The sequence below is a fragment of the Streptopelia decaocto genome (assembly GCF_964273445.1).
Source record: "Streptopelia decaocto genome assembly, chromosome: 12".
Classification (NCBI taxonomy): domain Eukaryota; kingdom Metazoa; phylum Chordata; class Aves; order Columbiformes; family Columbidae; genus Streptopelia; species Streptopelia decaocto.
This window is the reverse complement of record NC_138667.1, coordinates 19277579-19297827: the sequence shown is the minus strand read 5'-3', so window position 1 is coordinate 19297827 and position 20249 is coordinate 19277579. Positions and strand designations below refer to the sequence as shown.

Genomic DNA, 20249 nt, shown 5'->3' with positions numbered 1-20249 from the left:
GAAATGGGTAACATTGAAAAGCTCCGTCTGCTTTCTTGATAAAATAGGAACAAACTCTTGTGAGGTTGTGACACAGAAGCGCTGCAGCAAACTGAGCCTCGGGGGCAGGGGAACCAGAGCAGCTCCGTTCTCACCACGGGCTCCCACAGCTGTGACACCCAGGGGGGACGAGCCCCCCGGGATCCCCCCGCGCCCTGGGGAGATCTGGGCCGGCACGGCCGCCCCTTGGACTCACCAAACTTGTGCCCAGCAGCGAGTTAATGGAACCGCGTCCTGAACTCCTAGTAACACCCAATACCGACTTTGCTCAGGTGACATTACTCATCCATTTATATAACAAATTAAGTTCAAACTTTTTTTTTATTAAGCACATTCCACAGTACAAAGCTTTAGATCATGAACGATATCTGTACAATTTAACAGTTTCAAGAAGCTGTTCATACATCAACTTTCCAAACAGATAATTGGCAAACATAATTACAAGTTAGAATTAGACTATCCCAGTGCTTTGAAACATTAATATAGCAGTAATGTACAGTTGCTCAATTATGGTCAGCAAAACAAAGTCCAGCGTGCAGCCAGGATCACTACCATTCATCCCAGGAGCCACGGTCCTTGGGTGCCAGTCACAGAAGTCCACTGCTATGGTACACAAAGCACAAAAGTTCCGACTGCATGTTCAAATACCATTATCTCCCAAGGAAAAACAGGAATTTAAATCTCACATGCATTTTAAAAAAGGACTCCGTTCTTCGGAAACAAATACCTTTTTCTTCAGGGCTGCGACAGATTTTTCTTTCTCAACAGTTGAATATTAAAGCTATTAGATGAGAAGGGTAAAGTAAGACACTTTCACAAACTACTGTCAAGCTCACCAAAAAGTGATCGTATGGACGCTTAGGAGCGCGGTTTTAACCTTCTGTAATTCATCACATTCGGTCATCTCAATGAAATAAATATTGTTGTAGTAACACGTACATGGGAGTTTAATTTGAACGCTGATCCCGGCACCTCTCTGAGCGTGCAGGGGAAGAGCGGGCAGCCCGCAGCCGCGCTGGCTCTCGCCCGCTGGGTTCGCTGCCCGCAGCCGCCGCTCGGAGCTGGCGACCCGGCCCCTCTGAGCCCCAGCGCGCAGAACACGAACCCCGCAAAGCACTGCCGGGACAGAAGCCACGCGCTGCACGCGGGCTCGGGGACGGCAGGACATCGCTGTGCCAGCACGCGGCCGCCCGGAGAACAGGCGCATTTCACACCCTGCTCGACCGGAGCAGGAAGGAAAAGCCACCGACAGGCGTAGTCACACACGGCTAACGCAGACAAAATACTCACAGTTGCATCTCTCCACGTCTTATTCTGACATGAGAAAAATGCAGTAGCGTTTGTATGACCACAGAAATTAGAGGGGACACTATGACAAAAGAAAAAGCAGCAAGTTGCTGATAAAGCATGCTAATGAAGAGGAGCCGTGAGCAGGACAGCGCGGCGGTCACGGCTGCGGAAAAGAAAACCAGCACAGTAATTAGGCAAGGTAATCAGCATGGTAAGCAGCACATGAACTCGAGGGCACCTCCGCTCCACCGTGTTACAAATCACACAGAAATTAACTGAACTTTGGCCCTTGGCGTCTTCTCCACGGAGCAGCCGAACTACCGCTAAGGACGGGCAGCCGGGGCTGCGGGACCCGCTGGCGCCGAACGGAGACACAGCTGCAAATACTGCGGCACAAAATGTAAGATACAGAACATAAATTAAACACTTTTTTTAATTTTTAAAAAGTTTAGAAATTACATTTTAAAATATGTAGTTCCCATTAAAAAACAAAACAAAACGAAAAAACGGAAAACAAAAAACCAAACAACTAATGAATACTGAAAACCTCCTTTTGCAGAGAAACTGTCTCGGAAACTCACATTAACCCCTGCAGTGCCAGTAGTTTGAACATCCCGCCGCCAAGTGCTACCACATTCCGCATTAGTGTGTAGTGTCAGGACATCCCGCCTGCGGCACCCGGGGTCACGCTGTTATGTACATTATATCTACATGCTTGTACAGTATCGGCAATGAGGCAAGCACACATGGAAAGGTTTTACTATACCAAACATGGGGAAGCGCAGGACGGCTGTAGTACAGAGCACAGGGAAAAGGAAAAGACGGTGCTATACAACTAGTTTAGATAACCTAGCCTGAATTACAGGTAATCTTTAATTTAAAAGAAATTATTGGTGCGGAAACAAGTAAACTGTAATCCAAAAATATTACTGAGCAATTCAGAAATATTTCTACGAGTCCAACGTACACTCCTACCAAACAAAACAGGCTCTGGGTCTGTCATGAGTAAAGTCTAAAGGACAACGGTGACTTCGAAAGCAAAGCTCTGTACATTCTGGGTATGTGTTTGGCACCCAAATTTCATTGGAGAATGTTTTTTCTTTAAAGTCAGACAAAAGTGCAAAGCAATATAAATTAGGCCAAGTCCTTTCTTGTCTTCTGATTTATTTCTGAAAAACAAGCCATCAGAGTTCAGTTTCTACAGACAATTTACATGTGAAGCTTTGGATTTCTCACTGCAGGGAAGGATGGGCTTCTGAAATTCGTCTACTCCAAGTCAGTGAATTTGCAGTAAATTCAAAGACGACCACTGAGAGCAGGAAAGATTAAGGAATTTAGATATAGAATTGTGCTGCTTTGCATCTACACAGCATCTAGAACCAATTCTGACTTTAGCTGTCAATCAACATCTTCAGGCATGTAGTAGCCAAAAATCCAGTAGTTCAAGACTGTGAAACCCTGGAAAAGACAAAACACAAACTGAACGGCCAGAAGATACAAATCAAAAAGCAACATCTGGAGACATCTGGGGGCGAGGCCCACACCATCCTCAGTGCTCCGCGGTGAAAATGAAAGGGCAGAACTACTCGAGTGGTTTTATGTGTCTACCTTGTCCAGCCACAGGACCTCACTACTAGCGAGTTCTCAGTGTCATTAAATCTGAACTTTGATTTTACCTGCAACTTCCCAAAACCATTACAGACTACACAGAACTACCCTCTTCTGATGGGGAATTCCCACAAAGGTTAAAACACCTTTAGGTGCTTCCCCCCGACCTCCCCTCCCCCAGCCCCATCCCTAGCGCATCATATAAGAATATTGGACTAGCATACCGTAACAATTTTTATCATGTTACAATAAGCTACAGGAATTCAACAGAAAGCAGTAAAACCCCAGCAGCCAACCACCAGGACTGTCAGAAATGATCTGCTTTGAAGAGGCGGAACGTTGTAAACAAGCGCACAGGGCTGCTTCGAAATGCAGAGAACTCTAATGTTTAACAGTATAGAAAACCGTTTCATTAAGTGTCATAATGAAATACGAGCTGTTTGATCACGGTTTTACGTAAGTTTATATTTCTGGATTCTCAAGTCAGACCAACCAGTCACAGAGTGACACCGCAGCATCTCTCCTGTATGGGAGACCGTGATAAAGGGCCGGTGGTTCCCGCCCACGGAGACCCGCCTGGTTGACGCTCTGTGCGGGGCGCCGGGCAGACACGAGCTGTGCACAGAACACGCCACCAAAGGCATTTCGTGTTTCCCTGACAGATCTCGGTGACGCTGGGTCGTGTGGGCAGCAGACACCAGCATATTGCTGCTCAAGCCAATTGATATCAATTTTATTCAATTCCTAATTTCTTGTGCGCTTAAGACATGCTATGTATAGCTTTTCCATAAATCAAAACTAGTAAAAGAAGCCTGCCAAATATACTTATGTATCTTTTTTTTTAGAAAAACAAACCAACCAAACAAAAGAATGTCAATCTCAAATTGTAAGTTAACAGAAGAAAACACTGGTGTATGACAGAAGGAGATGTTCCCAAAAACTATTGTCTTCTCACACAGCCTATTCTAAATGCCTGAAAAAGCAAGGAAAACCAAAAATACTCAGAAAGGAGGACGAAAAGTTTCCAGAGAGAAGGAAAACCATTTGACTTCAACCCGGCCTGCAGCTCCCGCTGCCAGGGGCAGGATCGGGGCTCAGGACGCGCCCGTCAGCTGCAGCTCAGGACACAGCCCGCGGGTTCCTGTCGGCCTCCAACACGCGCGAGTTTTACTGAGCTACCCTTGCAGCAGTGCTCTTAAAACGTGGGTTTAAGGTTTCCGTTAGCTGCTGGTTGTGCACACTACCTCATCATTGTAGCGTAACGCTTCTTCCTTAATCATGGGTGTAATTATGTTAATTAAGGCTCGGAAAGACGGGAAACTCAGCCGAGCAATGGGCAGGTTAGCGCTTTGACCCTCTGAAAGATAAGGAGCGTCACATTCAGAGAGGATGTTGTCTTGGCTTGGGAGCCCAGGTGGCGCGAGAGGCAGGCAACGCCTTCCTGAGGAATGCTGCCAGCTGGGGGAAAACGCATTCTGAAGAACCAGCATCTTCACAAGGTATTCCCTAGCCAGGAGTGGGAAAACCCGAGGAACTCACTGCCGCAGCAGGGGAACGATACACAGCTAATGAAATCTGTGCTCATATGAAGGCAGGGAAAGCTTTTCCCACAGTGTTTAAACAAACTACTAATTATCTACTTTAAATAAAATTAATCCTCCCTGTTGGGGCAATGCGAGTCCTCTCGCCTCGGGAGCTGCCGGCACCGGCACAGCCGCCGGGGAACGGGGCGACCACTCCGCTTCGGTGAAGCCATTTCTGTGCCCAAGCCCCGGCATCCGCAGCTGTTTAGAGTCTGAACTGCAATCATTGTCAATAATATAGATGACACAAGGCAAAGAATCCACTGTTCCAACCAACAGCAGAGCTTTTACCCACTGTGCTGTGAGAACTAAACGAAGCTGACTTGCAGAAAAATGGAAACAAAACGCGCAAAGTTAACGCGCGCTGTTCCTGACACCTCTGAGCTGTCGCGCTGCCTGACGTGATGTGAATTTGAGTTCTGAACGCTCTCCCTGCTCTTTGAGGTTATCACAGAACTGCTCGTTTCTGACGAGCATTTGCCCAAAGATGTCACGCACGTTTGGTTATGGAGATGCACCACAGCGCTCGTTACAAAGCTCCACAGAGCGAGCAGACGCATCAAGAATTCTCAGCGTGTCTGGAACAGCTGTGCAACACACCAAGTCTCCTCCAGTTCCAAGACGGTTGTGAACAGATAACAACTTTCCATGAAACACCTGATGTACCTGGTTCTAAACAGGAGGGATTATAGAAGGGGCTAAGAAAACATTACAAGTTTCATAAGCTGAAACATGACTGGCATAAACAGGTTTTATTTTCTTAAGGAAAACATCAGCTGCTTGTTTTGACTAAGCCAACCTGCAGGCAGAGCGATAATTTCAGATATTTATAATACAGCCAATAAAACAAGGGAGACTTACCTTCTGAGGGCAGGAAAGTGCAGACTGTTATCTGGAGATGTACGTGTATGTTCTAGATGGAGAGCGGGTCTCGTTCTGGGCACTGGGTGGCACGTTTAAGAAATCCCAAATCAGAATTGTATCGTCGTGGGAACTACTAATGATCTGAAACTCATCAAACTGGAGTCTGAAGACACGTCCTGAATGTTCCTGCGAGTAACAGGGAGTCCATGAGCAAGGCACGGAGAGCACAACACTCCACCCCATCACAGCACAACCGCTGGTGGGCTGGTCGGGAAACCCTTTGCTGTCACGACACTCGAGTTGAAGAAATGCTCATTTGTGTGTAAGCTTGTTCAGCAAAACACGTGGTTTCCAAACCCAGCGCCTGTAAAGCCTGAGCCTCCCCTGGAGGGGCCGGCATAGAGGTTATTAAAGGCAAAAGCAGCCTATCGAAAAGAAAAAGCAGCCTATTTTCAGTAAAACTAAATATACCGCATTCAAAGAACAGTTAAACCTCGTCTCTGTGCCAGGACTTGTGAATAGAAACTAAAATGAGGAGCATTTCTGGCCACGTCAGCACTTCTTTAGGGGCTGGGAAGGCCGAGCACGTGCTGAAGGAGCCCAGCACCATCAGAAAGACAACTTCGGGTTCCTACGGCTCATCAAACCGACTCCTGAAGGAAAATGTCATCCACACATCCGGGGAAAGAACAAAGAACTCATTTCCCTAATTTAGTTTTAATTAAGTCTGCTGTCATAAACTAAAACCCTTATTACAAAGAAAAATATAACTTAAGCAACAGCCTTAAATCTGATGGTCTTCTGAAGTGATTCAATCCTTCCAGCCCATCTCCCTTCCCTCGGCACATCCCTTCCTTCCAAACCCAAGGGCTGGGAGGTTTTGGGAAAGGCTCCCGAGGTTCCTTCCCCCTTTTCAATTAGAGGAAATTTAAAGTCAGCACTACAATGATATTAGAGAAACACACCAATAACTAGAATTGTTTGATACAGTGTCATGCTGGTTTGTTTGGGGTTTTTTTTTAGAATACACAAGAATTTTAAACTAGAAATCATTCAGGATATAAGAATATATATATTTTTCCTTATTCTTAGAATAAGCAGCAGTTTAGGCTTTATAAAACATCCTGAGTTTTATACCTATCCCACCATACTGCAATAAAATGCCTCTCACAAATAAAAGATTCCAGATAACCCCAAATGAATTAATTTTACATACCACTAATGTACGCAAGCATAATGTACTTGCTGGGGCACGAGGGTCAAGAGCAGCTTGCAAGTCCCAAACTTTAATTTTGCTGTAATGCAAAAGAAGAAGATGGTTAGGAAAGCGTTGTTTCAAGTATAAGCACAGAAGCAACATCTAAAGTGATGGAAAAGTCTGTGATTCCCCCTACAGCTCGTTTATCAGAATCAAGCAGAACCTTCACTAAAATATTTCCGCTAAATCTCATACAACACAAATAGCTTTGTATTTCTTTCTAGCAGCAAATATAGTGACGTTGTTGTGATGGCCCTGGTGGGTCGGTGATGTGAAAGACACGTTCACTGTGTGTGCACGAGCCCCCTGGGACCGCGGGGGATCGGGAGCTCCCAGCGCTGCTGACAAGCTGCAATGTGCCCAGGGAATCAGGCCGGGGCGGCTCTAAACCCAAATAAAAGGTTAGAGACAAACACAGTTCCAGAATTGTTTTCCATAACCCTACTGTTCACTTGAAGCATAAATCGGGCAGAGACAGACCCGGAGGATCTGGACACGGATGTAAGCCGTAAGTGCCAACAGGCTCCTGCCTCCCGCCCACCAGAGACGGTCACCGAGGGGTTCCCAGAGCCCTGGGAGATACGTTTACTCTTGCAACAAGGATGTTCAGTGCTGCTCTCTTATAAAAATAGGAAGCCTAAACTACTCTAAACACAGAGGACCTGGCAAGGAGCAATTCCTGAGGGAAGAAACAAAGCAATGCACTTAGGGGTGGCTGTCACTTCAGCCAAACTAAAGTTTCCTTTCTATGGAAAATCAAACTTGAGTGATAACACAATTCAGGAGTGCGCTAAAGAGCAGCAGAAAACCAGCTTCTTGACTACTTAAAAGTGCAGCCTGCTGTGTTGAAATGCTCAAGCAGAAGCCACTCGGTCAAATGTTGATCCATTAGTCAAATCAGAAGAGAGCCCTTCCACAGGGAGCAAAGGCTCAACGGTTTGCAGAAGATGCCTTGCTAGACACAGCACATTTTTTTTTAAATTGCTTTCAAAAACATACCCATCATAGGCTCCACTAACAATCCTCTTATTGTCGAACCTGATGCATCGAACCAGTTCTTCGTGGCCTTCTAGTACCCTTAAACAGGCACCGCATTCAATGTCCCATAGCCTGCAGAGAGCAGAGGAAAGACACTGTGAGTCCCTCAGGGTCAGCATCGGCCCGTGGCCCCACCTGCAGGGATTTAAGCAGGGTACCGAATGGGTTTCTGTGGAAGATAGCACATAATTTACTAAAAGGAGGCAGCTGGTAGGACCATGAGATGCTCCTTGCACACAATTCAGAGATAAGTTTGTGTTGCAGCATCAGCACATCAAAATTCATCTGATCATTCAAAATTACATTCAAGTAAATGTTGGATACTTTTTAAATTATCTTGGGAAACTTTAATATACTTTCTCCCATTCTGCATAAACCAGTGATTAGAGGTTAAGAAAGTAATTAAGAAAATCAGTGACCAACACTTTCCTCATGCCTCCAAAGAGACAGCGCGGTCATAAACTACAGAAACAGATAAGAAGCTTTGTTTACTTGTGACATAAACCTCAGTGTCCCACTTTTCCCCCTGCTCCAAAAGCCAGACATAGCAAAGGTGTCTCTGGCTGAGAGAACTGGGGCGCTCAGCCTGGCGAGGGCTCTGGGGAGACCTTATTGTGGCCTTTCAGTACCTAGAGGGGACCTAAAGAAACCTGGACAGGGACTTTTCACAAGGGGATGTAGTGACAGGATGAGGGGTGATGGCTTTAAACTAAGAGGGGGGAGATTTAGATTAGATATAAGGAAGAAACTCTTCACTGTGAGGGTGGCAAGGGACTGGAACAGGCTGGAGAAGCTGTGGATGCCCCATCCCTGGAGACATCCCAGGCCAGGCTGGACGGGGCTCTGAGCAACCTGAGCTGGTGAAGATGTCCCTGCTCATGGCACAGGGGGCACTGGGGGAGCTTTAAGGTCCCTTCAACCCAAACCGTTCTATGGTTCTGTGTTTTGTGTGTGCAGCAGTGCAGGACCACCTTAAAAATGACAAGAAATCCTATTTTCACCAATGTACGTTGTTCCATGCTGCCGGCAGCCCCGTGGCACCCACCGAATGGTATTGTCGGAAGACCCACTGACGACGAGCCGGTCCCGGTACTGCAGGCACGCGATGCCGCGCTTGTGCCCATTCAGAGTACGAACGAACTCGCACGTACTGGTACTCCAGACCTGTGAAACATGAGGTGAACACTCCTCTGAGAATTACACCCAAACAAGGGGTTTGAATTTCAACAGAAGCCATTACCAACTCATAAACAGGACAGTGGGAATGAAAATCACATTTTTACAGGCAAAATCACATTTTTACAGGCAAAATGTACCTGATGTTAATGGGAGACTGGGGCCATGGGGAACTGCTGTTGTACATCGAGTCAATGAGAAAAGCTGGTGCAGGGTTGTCTATAAAATAGTTATCCCATATGCAAAAACCTCACATTTTTTAACCAAAGAAACTGCTAGCAATCTGCTAGGAAGAGAAGGAAAAAAATGTGGCCTGTAAAAGTTTGGTGGCTGCTTCTTTCTTAACGTTAAATGATTCAACCAACTTTGCCCATTTTTAATGAGCTGTAATTGAAGTTGTAACGCAGAGTATCCAGTGGCTCATTTTCCAACAGAGTGCAGCAGGTTCTCTGACAGGTATTTGGACATTAAACTGCAAAGAGCTTTTTAGCACAGCCTAAGGTAGCTCTGGTTCTAGAGAGTGCAGGGTGCAAACGCCTTTGTGATATTAATATGCTCTGGGTAACTCAAATCTTCCCGTATGTAATAGTCTTCATACACATTAATTCTTCAAACATGGCAAAGTCTGGTTGAGCTGCCGGGAAGACATGGTGAGGAAAGGCAACTGCTGATAAATCTCATGTCTGGAACGGGATCACCAACGGATATAAAAATAACACTTGGAAAAAGTCACAAAATGCGCCACATTTAACAAACAAACCAATCTTGAGACTGGAGTTCAAACAGGCTTCACGTTTTTGCAGTTGTACGACAGAAGCCACAGAAATGTTCCAAGCCTAGTTATGCACATAAAACCATGAACAGCCAGCAAGAGGCAGCAGCTCGTCGAACCATAAAGAAAAAGGCACAGAACCACTTAGGAACACTTGGGATACTCAGAGCCAAGTAACACTCGGAAGCTTTTCTGGCTGGGTAGACACGTGGACCTTGACTGGAGCTTTGCCAACTTACTTTAATGGTCCTGTCACCTGATGCTGACACAATATACTTGTCATCGAAGTCGACCACATTGACGGCAGCACGATGGCCGACCAAGACACGGCGCAGGGTGATGTCGGTGGGCGACGCCATGTCCCAAACAGCGATCGATCTGTCCTTGGAGCACGTCACCATTAAGCCGTTACTGAACCTCAAATGAAGCACTGCCTCGTTGTGATGAATCAACGTGTTCAGAACTTCACCTGTATTTACATCCCAAACTCTGCAACAGAAAGTAATTTTATCCCAACTGAAGGATGATGGTATAGAGCATAAACATGCACATCTGCTCAAGGGCTACCTACTAGCTTACGTGAAGTGAAAAATCGCTAAATACCTGAAGGGTGTTCTGACCAGTTCTTAACTTTTTACAACTTCTGCAGAGATTTGCATTGGTGAACCATGGAGACAAGGCCCTTCCACTGAACCAGGCCTGAGCGTCTCTGTATTGGACATCTACTGACCATTGAATTCATACAAGAATTTAAACTCAGTATTGTCAAAACTGCAGTCGGACAAGTGCTCCATATATACCAAGTACCCCTTCATTAAGAGTCATAATTAAGAGGTGTCAGAAAGTGGTATAAGAAACCCTAAATAAGGTTGTATAGTGAGCCACCAGCCATTCTACAGCTTCAGGATATATCTTGAATCATACAGGTCATATAATAATAAATAAGATGGATAATAATAAATGAGATGGAAATTTGGCAAAAAAAAGAACTACTGAATGTGATGCTTTGCCAACTGTAAATAATAGTTTCACATTAATATTCGGCATGTTTTCTGATATTTGGATATTACTCTAAGTACTCCCAGCCCTAATACTCATATAATATTTGTGCAAAAACTTAACACTCGCCTCACTGTAGAATCTGAAGATCCAGTTACGATGACCCTCTCGTCGTACTGCAGACAAAGAACCGAGCCAGTATGTCCTGTTAATACCTTCAAACATTCCAAGCTTGTCTTGTCCCAAATCTGTTTAAAAACAAGAAGCAGAAATGGCTTACCATCCATTTATATCCAAGACTTGAACATTGTGACAACAGAGAAGGAAGGAAGAAAACCGGAGGGAGAATACATGAGGAATTTGCCTGTCCTCCCTTTTAGCTTTGCCAGAACAGTGAAATAATCAACCATCACAAAAAGACACAAGCAGCTGCCATTCCAAGGCAGAATCGCCCACCTACCTTTACGGGAAAGGCGGAACAAAAGCATTTACCTTGATGGAGTTATCTCGTAGGCCACTGATAATCTTTTCATCATCGTACTGTAAACAGTAGACACCTTTGCTGTTTTCGGAGCGGCACTGGATCCTTTGCAAGTTGTGTCGTCCGCATCGCCAGTTGGATTCTATAGTCTGAGAGGGGAAACAACGGGGAGTCAGGCACGACTGCTCCAGCACACACAGCAATCCTTCCACTGCTACACACGGCATCCTCAAAGTATGTCAAACTTGATCATATATTTTCTCCCCACCCTAATAAAAATGCACAAAGCAATGAATTGGAACTGGGAGGTTGTTTTTTTTTATTCATGACAAACGCTGTGTTTAGTGGTGAAAATCACAGTCAACTAACCTTAATGAGAATTTCCAAACGAGCCATTAGAGAGAGAAATTTCGTAACAATTCAGTTATCCCCCATGATTCCAGGACCATCTGACATAAGCAGCACAGATTAAAGCAGGAGCTTGTGTAACTAATAACGTCACATCCCTGCTGAGCCCAACGCGGAGCCTGCGGGAGTGCTGGGGCCTTTCCTTTCTTAACCCCTTAAAATCTCAACATCTTCATTGTGAGAGACATTTTAAGAGCCCTGACACACCACAAAATATTTCACAGCAGAAGCAGAATGATGTCCCTGTTTTAATCAGCTTTATGACTCGTAACAACAACCAGGAGAGGATGCAGGCACAGAGCAGCACCTGCAGTACCTACACAGCCTGGGATGTTCCCGTCTTCCAGCACAGGCACCCAAACACAGCATTTAGTTACCTATTTCCCTGGGTTCCCGCCCCAAATGCTGCATGGAAGCCTGGGAAGGAGCTGATCAACGGTCAGTTTGATTGGAAAAGCACATTGATAACTTTCAAAGCAATAGCAGGCACCTCTGCAGCCCTCCCAAGCCTGGAAAACTACTGAAATGCTTATTAAAGACAAAAGTGCAGTGCAGCTGTGACACCCCAATTCCAAGAAAATGTCTGCTCCGAGGGAAAACTAACCTATTGCTTTGTCCTCCACACATTTGCTCCTTCAATTGTCTCCCATTATGCAATTTGGGCAGGATTATCCGCAGTCGTAATACAAACCTGATGTGCCACAGGAATTTCTCTAAATCCTAAGTACTAAGTGATGCTCCTAGAGGAACATGTGGACAAGTTCCTCATCCCCTCTTGTTCTCTTCCAGTTTGGTGGTGAAGTTAATGAAATTAAGATAGCAAATCATCCGCCAGTTTGGGATCCCCTTTTCTGGCCAGCTAGTGTGCTGCTGATCGTCAGGCTCGGAACTGGGCTTAAAACGTTCAAATCTGACGCTTAAGCTCAGCCTTGGACTCCTGCCCTGAAGGCAGCGGCTGCTCGCTGTGCTCAGCACGGGACGGAGGCGCGAGAGGAAGGACAGACGCTGCTTAAACCTGAGCTCAACATTTATCATCTGCGCTGGGAGGGCAGAACCGCAACTCGTTAATTCCTTTGCTGCTACAGGCGCGACTCTCGGAAACTGGAGAGGACTGTAGACGTTAACAGCATGAACCAATACAATTGTAGATCTGAAGGGAAGATATTGAAAAAGGCAATACTCTCCTGAAGACACAGGAGATAAAGCATCACAGATTGGAGTTAGTGACAGTGACCACCGATAGCTACAGAAGGCACTAAGAACACCACAAATCAGAAACGTTGCTTGTAGGAGTTTCCCAGAGAAAGTGTCAGTAAAAGTTTGCTCACCAGACACGCGGGACACAAGCTGGCTTAACTCGTAGCTCATTATAGGAAGCTACTTAACAAGCTCGCCAGGAGGAAATATTGGCTTTAAATAAAAGAAACTCAAGTGTTATTTGTATCTGTGTGAAGGCACAATAAAGCAGTAAGTCATATGCAGGTGCACACTTGAATTCTGAGAATAGATGTCATTTCACTCAGACGTTATACGGCGCGGCTACTGTGGGAAAATACTTCATGTTTTTCAAGAACTTGTAAAATCCCCTTACGCTGCGTAAATTTTCAATATGCTGGGAAAGTAGCCACGATACACAGAGAATATACAGCAGCAGTTCAATTGGCAAGAGAGTGAAAACAGATGTGGACATACAGAGAAATAACATTATTTTAGATGACTGAATACGGCTGAGTGGGTGGGCAAACTGGAGGACCCTCGGAGAAGGAACATGTTTGATGCGATACTGGCAACCGCATTAAAGCTTCTGGCTGTAGGAAATGTCTGGTGGTTACCGAATAGTGCAGCTCACAAAGGTCTTCATCTGCAACCCCTTTCCAGGAGATATCTTAATAAACTGTACGTGCCGAGTAGGTGGGCATGTGTGTACAAGGGGGTTTATGGGCTGTGACAAGCACCAGGGAGTCAATGCTGATGACACCCATGGTTTATCTGCACATTTATAGTACCAAACCTAATACCAATATATGCAACACCCACTACTCTGTTTTCTACAGATCCCCTCAAAGTCTCCAAGATGACTGCCTGTAAACTTGGGTTTCACAATGAAAAGCACGATGTTGCAGAACTATATCTCCTCAGTTCACACACACACAAACACCGTTTCTGGCGCTTTGCTAAAAGCTCACGAGAGCAATAGCTGACATGGGCTGCACAACCAACACGGTCTGGCCATACAAGGGATAAAGACCAAGAATGAGGCTAAAGCATCTGCCACATCAGGAGAGCCATTTGGCAGCTGAAGAAATGCATAAATGGATTAAAAAAAGACACGTAGAGAGAAAAGTACACGCAGATAATAGCCCAAGATGCAGAGGTATAGCCAAGCCTTGACCATGCCAGAATGTGTTCACTGATACAAAGATGCACAGCAAAAAAAAAAAAGATGCAATTCATCTGGATTAACACTTGGAACATTTGCTATACTTTGGAAGTGCTAAGGATAATCTACTAGGAACAGGATTTTTTCCCATTTGATATTGTACACTGTGTTCAGTTCCTTGGCTTAACGCTGCATTTTTATTGTTGTGAATGTTACTGCAGAGCAGGAGGGTTTTTCTTAATCCCCAGAACCAAGGAGCTTCTGTTCCCTCTGAACACACAATCCTCCTGCAGCATGAACAGGGCAGGAGAAAAAGGGACCTACACATTTGTTACGTTCATTGGGATTTTTCTCATGAAGCATTGAGCATGTACACCAGGGGCAGTCAGAATCTAAATCCCTCTCCTTCACGCGCTTTCTTTTCAGAGAAGGAAGAAATCCCTTCCTGACTCTGGCAGAAGAAAGGAAATGAACTTATGTCATGGAGGCGGGGTGGGCTTAATATTTCATTCATTATGAAGTTAATAGGGTTTGATAAGCAAGGACAAAATGACAGCTTGGCCATGGCACCAGGCTCCCTGCAGCTTTGAGGTCTTTCCTCTCTCAAGAGCTTTTGAAGATGCCAAAACCATTAGGGGGGGTAAAGAAAAAGCCTCAAGCTCTTGAAGAAGGATACGGGTTGCCTAGATCCGGGCTTGGGTCTGGACTTCACCGCTGGGTCTCCAAGCTGCTGTCCAGCAGTAACGGCCAAAGACCTTTCGCAGTCTCTCTCTTGGCCTTCAGAAGAAGGGCTACGTGATGCTTATTGCTGAGATAATATGATATAATAATAATATTGCTGAGATAATAACTGGACCTCAGGAGGCACCTGCAGTGAGCCGGCTGTCCTGGCATCGCCCAGCGGCACGAACTGCTCTGAGCACGCGGGATCAGTGCAACGCAGCACAAAACGCGGCTGCAGCAGCGCCTGCGCCCAAAGCAGCCCAGGGACAGAACCCCGGAGGTCAAGAGCATCAGCACGTTTCTGGGGAGGATCATCCCTTCTGTAAACCGTGGGAAGGAGCTGCTGGTGGGCAGGCAGCAGCAAACACAGCTAAAAACCCACAGAGCACAGGGGCTGGATGAGCGCTGGCGTGGGTGTTGTACAGGGACAGCGATGAAACCCCTGTGCCAAAGCAGCGCGGCTGAAAACCTACCTGCACCGCATCCAGCATCCCTCAAACACCGCAGACTCAGAGCGGCTGCGTCACCCAAGTGACAAACAAGAAAACAGGCCGGTCAGTACGTTCGATGGGGTTTACATCTCAAGGGATAGTGAAGAGTTTTGGCTGCGGGTGCGACGTACCCAAGGCCACGTTCACCAGGAGATGAGCACGTTGTCACCTCTGGCAGCAGCATAGTGTCATTGCCAACAGAACAGGCACAGGAGACAATTACAATTAAATATTGGGTTTTTTTGGCAGAATTTGAGACCTAAAAGTTAAGTTCCTAATGTTTACAGCTGCTTAGATAAGATCCACATGTGGACAATATAAATTGATGAAGTGTTGTCCCTTTCTGCATGCGATTGATTCAACACGTATGAAGCTGCTTAAAGGTCCACCAAGTAAAACTACGCCTGAGTCGCGCTGTAGCTTTGCTGGACCCTTTTAAAAATAACAGAGCAACCTTATGATGCTGAACAAGACAAATCTGGACAATGGAATACACACATTGCTTCAAGAGGAAAAGGAGACTTCAGGAGGTGCATTAAAGGCCAGAGACATACAAGGAATATAAGAAATCCCTTCGGAAGAAAGCTGGCAGTATAATACTGACCGTTTTATTAAGCATAAAGAACAGACAGTGTTTTCTCTAAGTGCCAAAATGGTGTTATACACCAGATAGCTTAGGTAAATCAGATAAAAAGAGGCAACATAAACTGAAGTTTCAGACCTACAGAAGAGTAACTGAGCATTAGGACAGTCTCACTGCCCAGGAGGGCAATGCCTGACTTGCTGGAGGAGATGGAACACGCCGCAGGGGCAGGACATGAGAAACTCGGGTGACTCCCATGTAAATCAAGTGTAAAAGCTGTTCTGGGCTGTGCCGGGCCATCGCCGACTGCACCGGTACAGCTGCTCCCCTTCCCCAGGGAGGGGAAGAAGGATCCTGGTGCATCCTGCTCAGCAGAACTGGGGACAGCAGGACGCGGACGGACAGAGCCGTCCATCCGCCCTGGGAGCGCTCTCTTCTCTGTCAAGCACCTCTGCAAACACAGCCACGAAGCACCACATCCCAAAAGAGATTCAAGGGCAGCATCTGACAAAAACCTTTTCCATCTCTGCAGCTGCACGCCGTGATGATCACGGGGAAATCCATCCATATCTGGCTGGTTTTTCCTCCCATTTCCACCAACCAGGTACAACACACTTCAGAGGCCACCGAATGTCAAGCTTTTGGGTTACAGATGCAACGTCAAAATAAACTAACTTTAAATGGGCAAAGCAACAGAGAACTACTGCTGTAACTTCCAGATCTGGGGAGGAAATCTTAAAACTACAAGGCAAAAGCAATGAAAACAGAGAGAGGTCCCCGGAGGTGCTTCACTGACACCTGGGCTCTGCACAACACCTGGCGAAGAACAATGCTGCTGACAACACTACTGCACCGTTTAGTTTCCACTGGAGACAATAACTGTGTTTATGCGTAACACCGTAAAAATACAAAGTCATATTTAAACAGGTACTTATCAGGCCCTGTCAGGGCATAGGGGCATTCAAAGTACCCAAACAGGATCAATTAATCCCTTTTTCAAACCTGCAGAAGAAAACCAGTAGTCTTTTATGCCTGTTTGTGAAAAAAAGCAGCTGCGATGTGGGCAAAGTGAATTAAAAAACATCCAAGTCGAGGATGCGCCCCGTGCAAGGGGTGTCTGCGAGGAGCCATGTGCCCCGCGGGACGCGAGAGCCGCAGCCTGGGCCGCGCAGCACGGAATGCGGCCCCTGCCCCATCCTGCCCCTGCCCCGCCTCGTGGGTCAGAAACGTCATTTGCAAAGCGCCTGTGGAGCAGAGATTTCAATCACAGAATCACAGCGTGTCAGGGGCTGGAAGGGCCCTGGAAAGCTCATCCAGTGCAATCCCCCCATGGAGCAGGAACACCCAGATGAGGTTACACAGGAAGGTGTCCAGGCGGGTTGGAATGTCTGCACAGAAGGAGACTCCACAACCCCCCTGGGCAGCCTGGGCCAGGCTCTGCCACCCTCACCCCCAACAAGTTTCTTCTCAGATTTAAGTGGAACCTCCTGTGTTCCAGTTTGCACCCATTGCTCCTTGTCCTGTCACTGGTTGTCACCAGAAGAGCCTGGCTCCATCCTCCTGACACTCCCCCTTTCCATATTGATCCCCAGGAATGAGTCCCCCCTCAGTGTCCTCTTGTCCAGCTCCAGAGCCCCAGCTCCCTCAGCCTTTCCTCACACGGGAGATGCTCCACTCCCTGCAGCATCTTCAGTGGCCGGCTGAAAAAATTTGCTGACCAGATTCTCCATACGCAGGCGCACAGAATTCCTCCAGCATCATCATTACAACAGCACCAAACGAACCCATTCCCTCAGCAATCATACACTGCAATGCTTATAAACAAAGCTCTCCCAATGCCGGCAGTGACTGCAGGTGAGAGCTGATTTTTTTCCACCTTTCAAATTTCAATTCTAGATGTAAAACTGGAACTTTTGCAAAATTCAGAAGAACGCATAGTGCTTATCTGATGGTCTGGCACATTTTCCTAGAGTCTGCAGCAAAATCACATTGTAATTCTCATCTTCATTAGGTGGACCTAAATCTCTATGGAAACAAGATGAGGGCACTTGCCATGTGCCTAAAGATATGGGAACATGGATGAACTGAGTCTTCGCAGCTCATCAGAAGATACAGATACTTGTGCTAATCCTGAGGGGAAAACAGAACAGTTGGCCAAGCCTCACAAATAATATGGAAAAAATCCAGGGACATGGGGCTCTGGAATGAGCAGCATTCAGCTTCCCATCCCAGCAACGTGCCAATTAACACAATCCCAATTAAAACAGCTGCCCTGCACCAGGACGCCCTGGGTCTGCACCCAGGCACGAGACACTCTGCACCCACCAGATCAGCTCCACCACCAAGGGCTTGCAAAACCAGCTCCCGTTTTTTAAAATAAGCCCCAAACATGTTTTTGCCTTAAAAAAAAAAGCTCCTAAGGGAGCTTGGCAGTTCAACATCTGCCTCGGAGACACGTACAATTACTGGAGCACCTCTCGTGAAATGGAACCTAATTAAATATTTGGCTTCACAGAGGAGGTGCAGAGTAACCACCTCTTTCCAAGAATTTGGTCTCAGATCTCTAAATGTCCTCTTGTTTTCAGATCCAGTGATTTCAGAAGTGCATTATGTTCCTAAAATGTGTTTGGCATGAAATAAACAGATATTGGCACTAATACATTTTCAGAGAGACCCGGGAACCTCACTCTGCCAAGCCCCTGCCCGTATCACCTTGTGGCCAACGAGACCTTGCGGCTGCACGGACTTTTGACCCAACATGTAAACAGAACCCAAGGGAAACAATTCAAATTTGCTATTTATCCTTTTTCCTTCCAATTGTTAATTCAGGTTTTGGATTACTTCTCAAATTCTGACAGTCGATCCAAAGGACAGAGCGCGTTCTCCTTTGAACTCATCTCTACCGCAACCCAATTTAGGGCCAGCCGCAGTAATTAATAACTCTTATAGCAGAATTTGGTTAATCTTTGTACTCCACTGAATGACAAGATTTTTGTGTTACATCAAATATATTTTACTGCATTCAAAAATCAAGTTCTTTGGACACAAACAGAAATGTTTTCTAAAAATATAATGATAGAAATGCTAATGTGGTAGCCTTTGGCTCATCGTTGCTCCCTAAACCCTGACCCTCTGACAGAAACACACAGATCTTATTAAAAGACCAGGCAAATATTTGAAGAAAAAACATTTTGGTATTCAACAGATACAAAATTCTTCATCACAGCTGAGATGAAAGTCTTATTTAAGAGCTTCTGCATGTTGCTTTGAAAAAGGAAGGACCAGGAAAAGCATGACACTGAGGGAGAACATGACTTTAGAACTGCTGGAGAGAGTCCAGCGCAGCCACCAAGATGCTGCAGGGAGTGGAGCATCTCCCGTGTGAGGAAAGGCTGAGGGAGCTGGGGCTCTGGAGCTGGACAAGAGGAGACTGAGGGGGGACTCATTCATGGGGATCAATATGGAAAGGGGCAGTGTCAGGAGGATGGAGCCAGGCTCTTCTGGTGACAACCAGTGACAGGACAAGGGGCAATGGGTGCAAACTGGAACACAGGAGGTTCCACTTAAATCTGAGAAGAAACTTGTTGGGGGTGAGGGTGGCAGAGCCTGGCCCAGGCTGCCCAGGGGGGTTGTGGAGTCTCCTTCTGTGCAGACATTCCAACCCCCTGGACACCTTCCTGTGTAACCTCATCTGGGTGTTCCTGCTCCATGGGGGGATTGACCTGGATGAGCTTTCCAGGGCCCTTCAACCCCTGACACTCTGGGATTCTGGGATTTAGGCTTAAAAACAGAATAAGGGGAGGAAAAGTCAAGAAGAATTTATAGCTACGTTTTGTTGTTATTGTTACTCACCATCTACATTTTGAAACAGTGTTAAAAGCTTGTTTGACAGTCCTTTAGGGAAGCAATTTGTGAAAAACGCTTTAAAGAGTGACTTACTAGAAAATGTATAATTGACTTTTGGAAGCAGAAGAATGACTTGGCCCTTGACCATTACCAGAAACACAAACCCCTCTCCGGGCTGGAAACGTGGAAAACACCAATATGTCAGGAGACTTGAAGGAAACACATAAACACTGGTTCTTCCCCTGAATTTGGGCAAGCAGGCTCACACTTACTTGTGCTAAAGTGAATTCAGAGGCAAAAGCCCAGAGCTGACAGGTCAGGCTCCTTCCCGCGTCCCTGCTCTACCAACGGGCCATGGACAGTGTTGAGGTTACTTGTCGGTACCTTAAATTCTACCCAAGTGATGGACAACCAGTGAAGAGCAAAGGTTTTTCACAGGTCTATAGACACAGGCACGAAGTGGAAAGCAGAGAACTAGAGGAGATTTTCCCTGAACTGCCGTGTTTGACGCCAGATAACCCGACTCCGCACGTTCACCTTCATCACATCATCCGCCTGAGCACCAGAGAACGAGAAACCAGAACTTATGAGCTGAAACTCTGAACGGAAGATACCATTGAAAAGAGTACTATCAACCTGTTTTTCTTGACTTGCAAGCACTGATGTGCTTTCTATCCATATTGAATACATGAGCCCTTTTCAGGCAGTGA

At 46.2% G+C, this 20249-nt stretch overlaps 1 protein-coding gene across 4 annotated transcripts in view; it reads right to left on the bottom strand.

Moving 5' to 3' along the window:
* Positions 1–340: 340 nt before the first annotated feature.
* FBXW11 (F-box and WD repeat domain containing 11) overlaps positions 341–20249 on the bottom strand; it is a 70226-nt gene continuing 50317 nt past the window's right edge. For all 4 annotated transcript variants that reach the window (XM_082064023.1, XM_082064022.1, XM_082064021.1 and 1 more), the window contains 8 exons: positions 11120–11257; positions 10757–10875; positions 9868–10117; positions 8726–8844; positions 7642–7752; positions 6601–6679; positions 5382–5570; positions 341–2787 (listed from right to left, as the gene is read on the bottom strand). In XM_082064023.1, coding sequence (XP_081920149.1) covers positions 5409–5570; positions 6601–6679; positions 7642–7752; positions 8726–8844; positions 9868–10117; positions 10757–10875; positions 11120–11257 — 978 coding nt within the window. In that variant the 3' untranslated portion in view covers positions 341–2787; positions 5382–5408. The remainder of the gene's footprint in view (positions 2788–5381; positions 5571–6600; positions 6680–7641; positions 7753–8725; positions 8845–9867; positions 10118–10756; positions 10876–11119; positions 11258–20249) is intronic.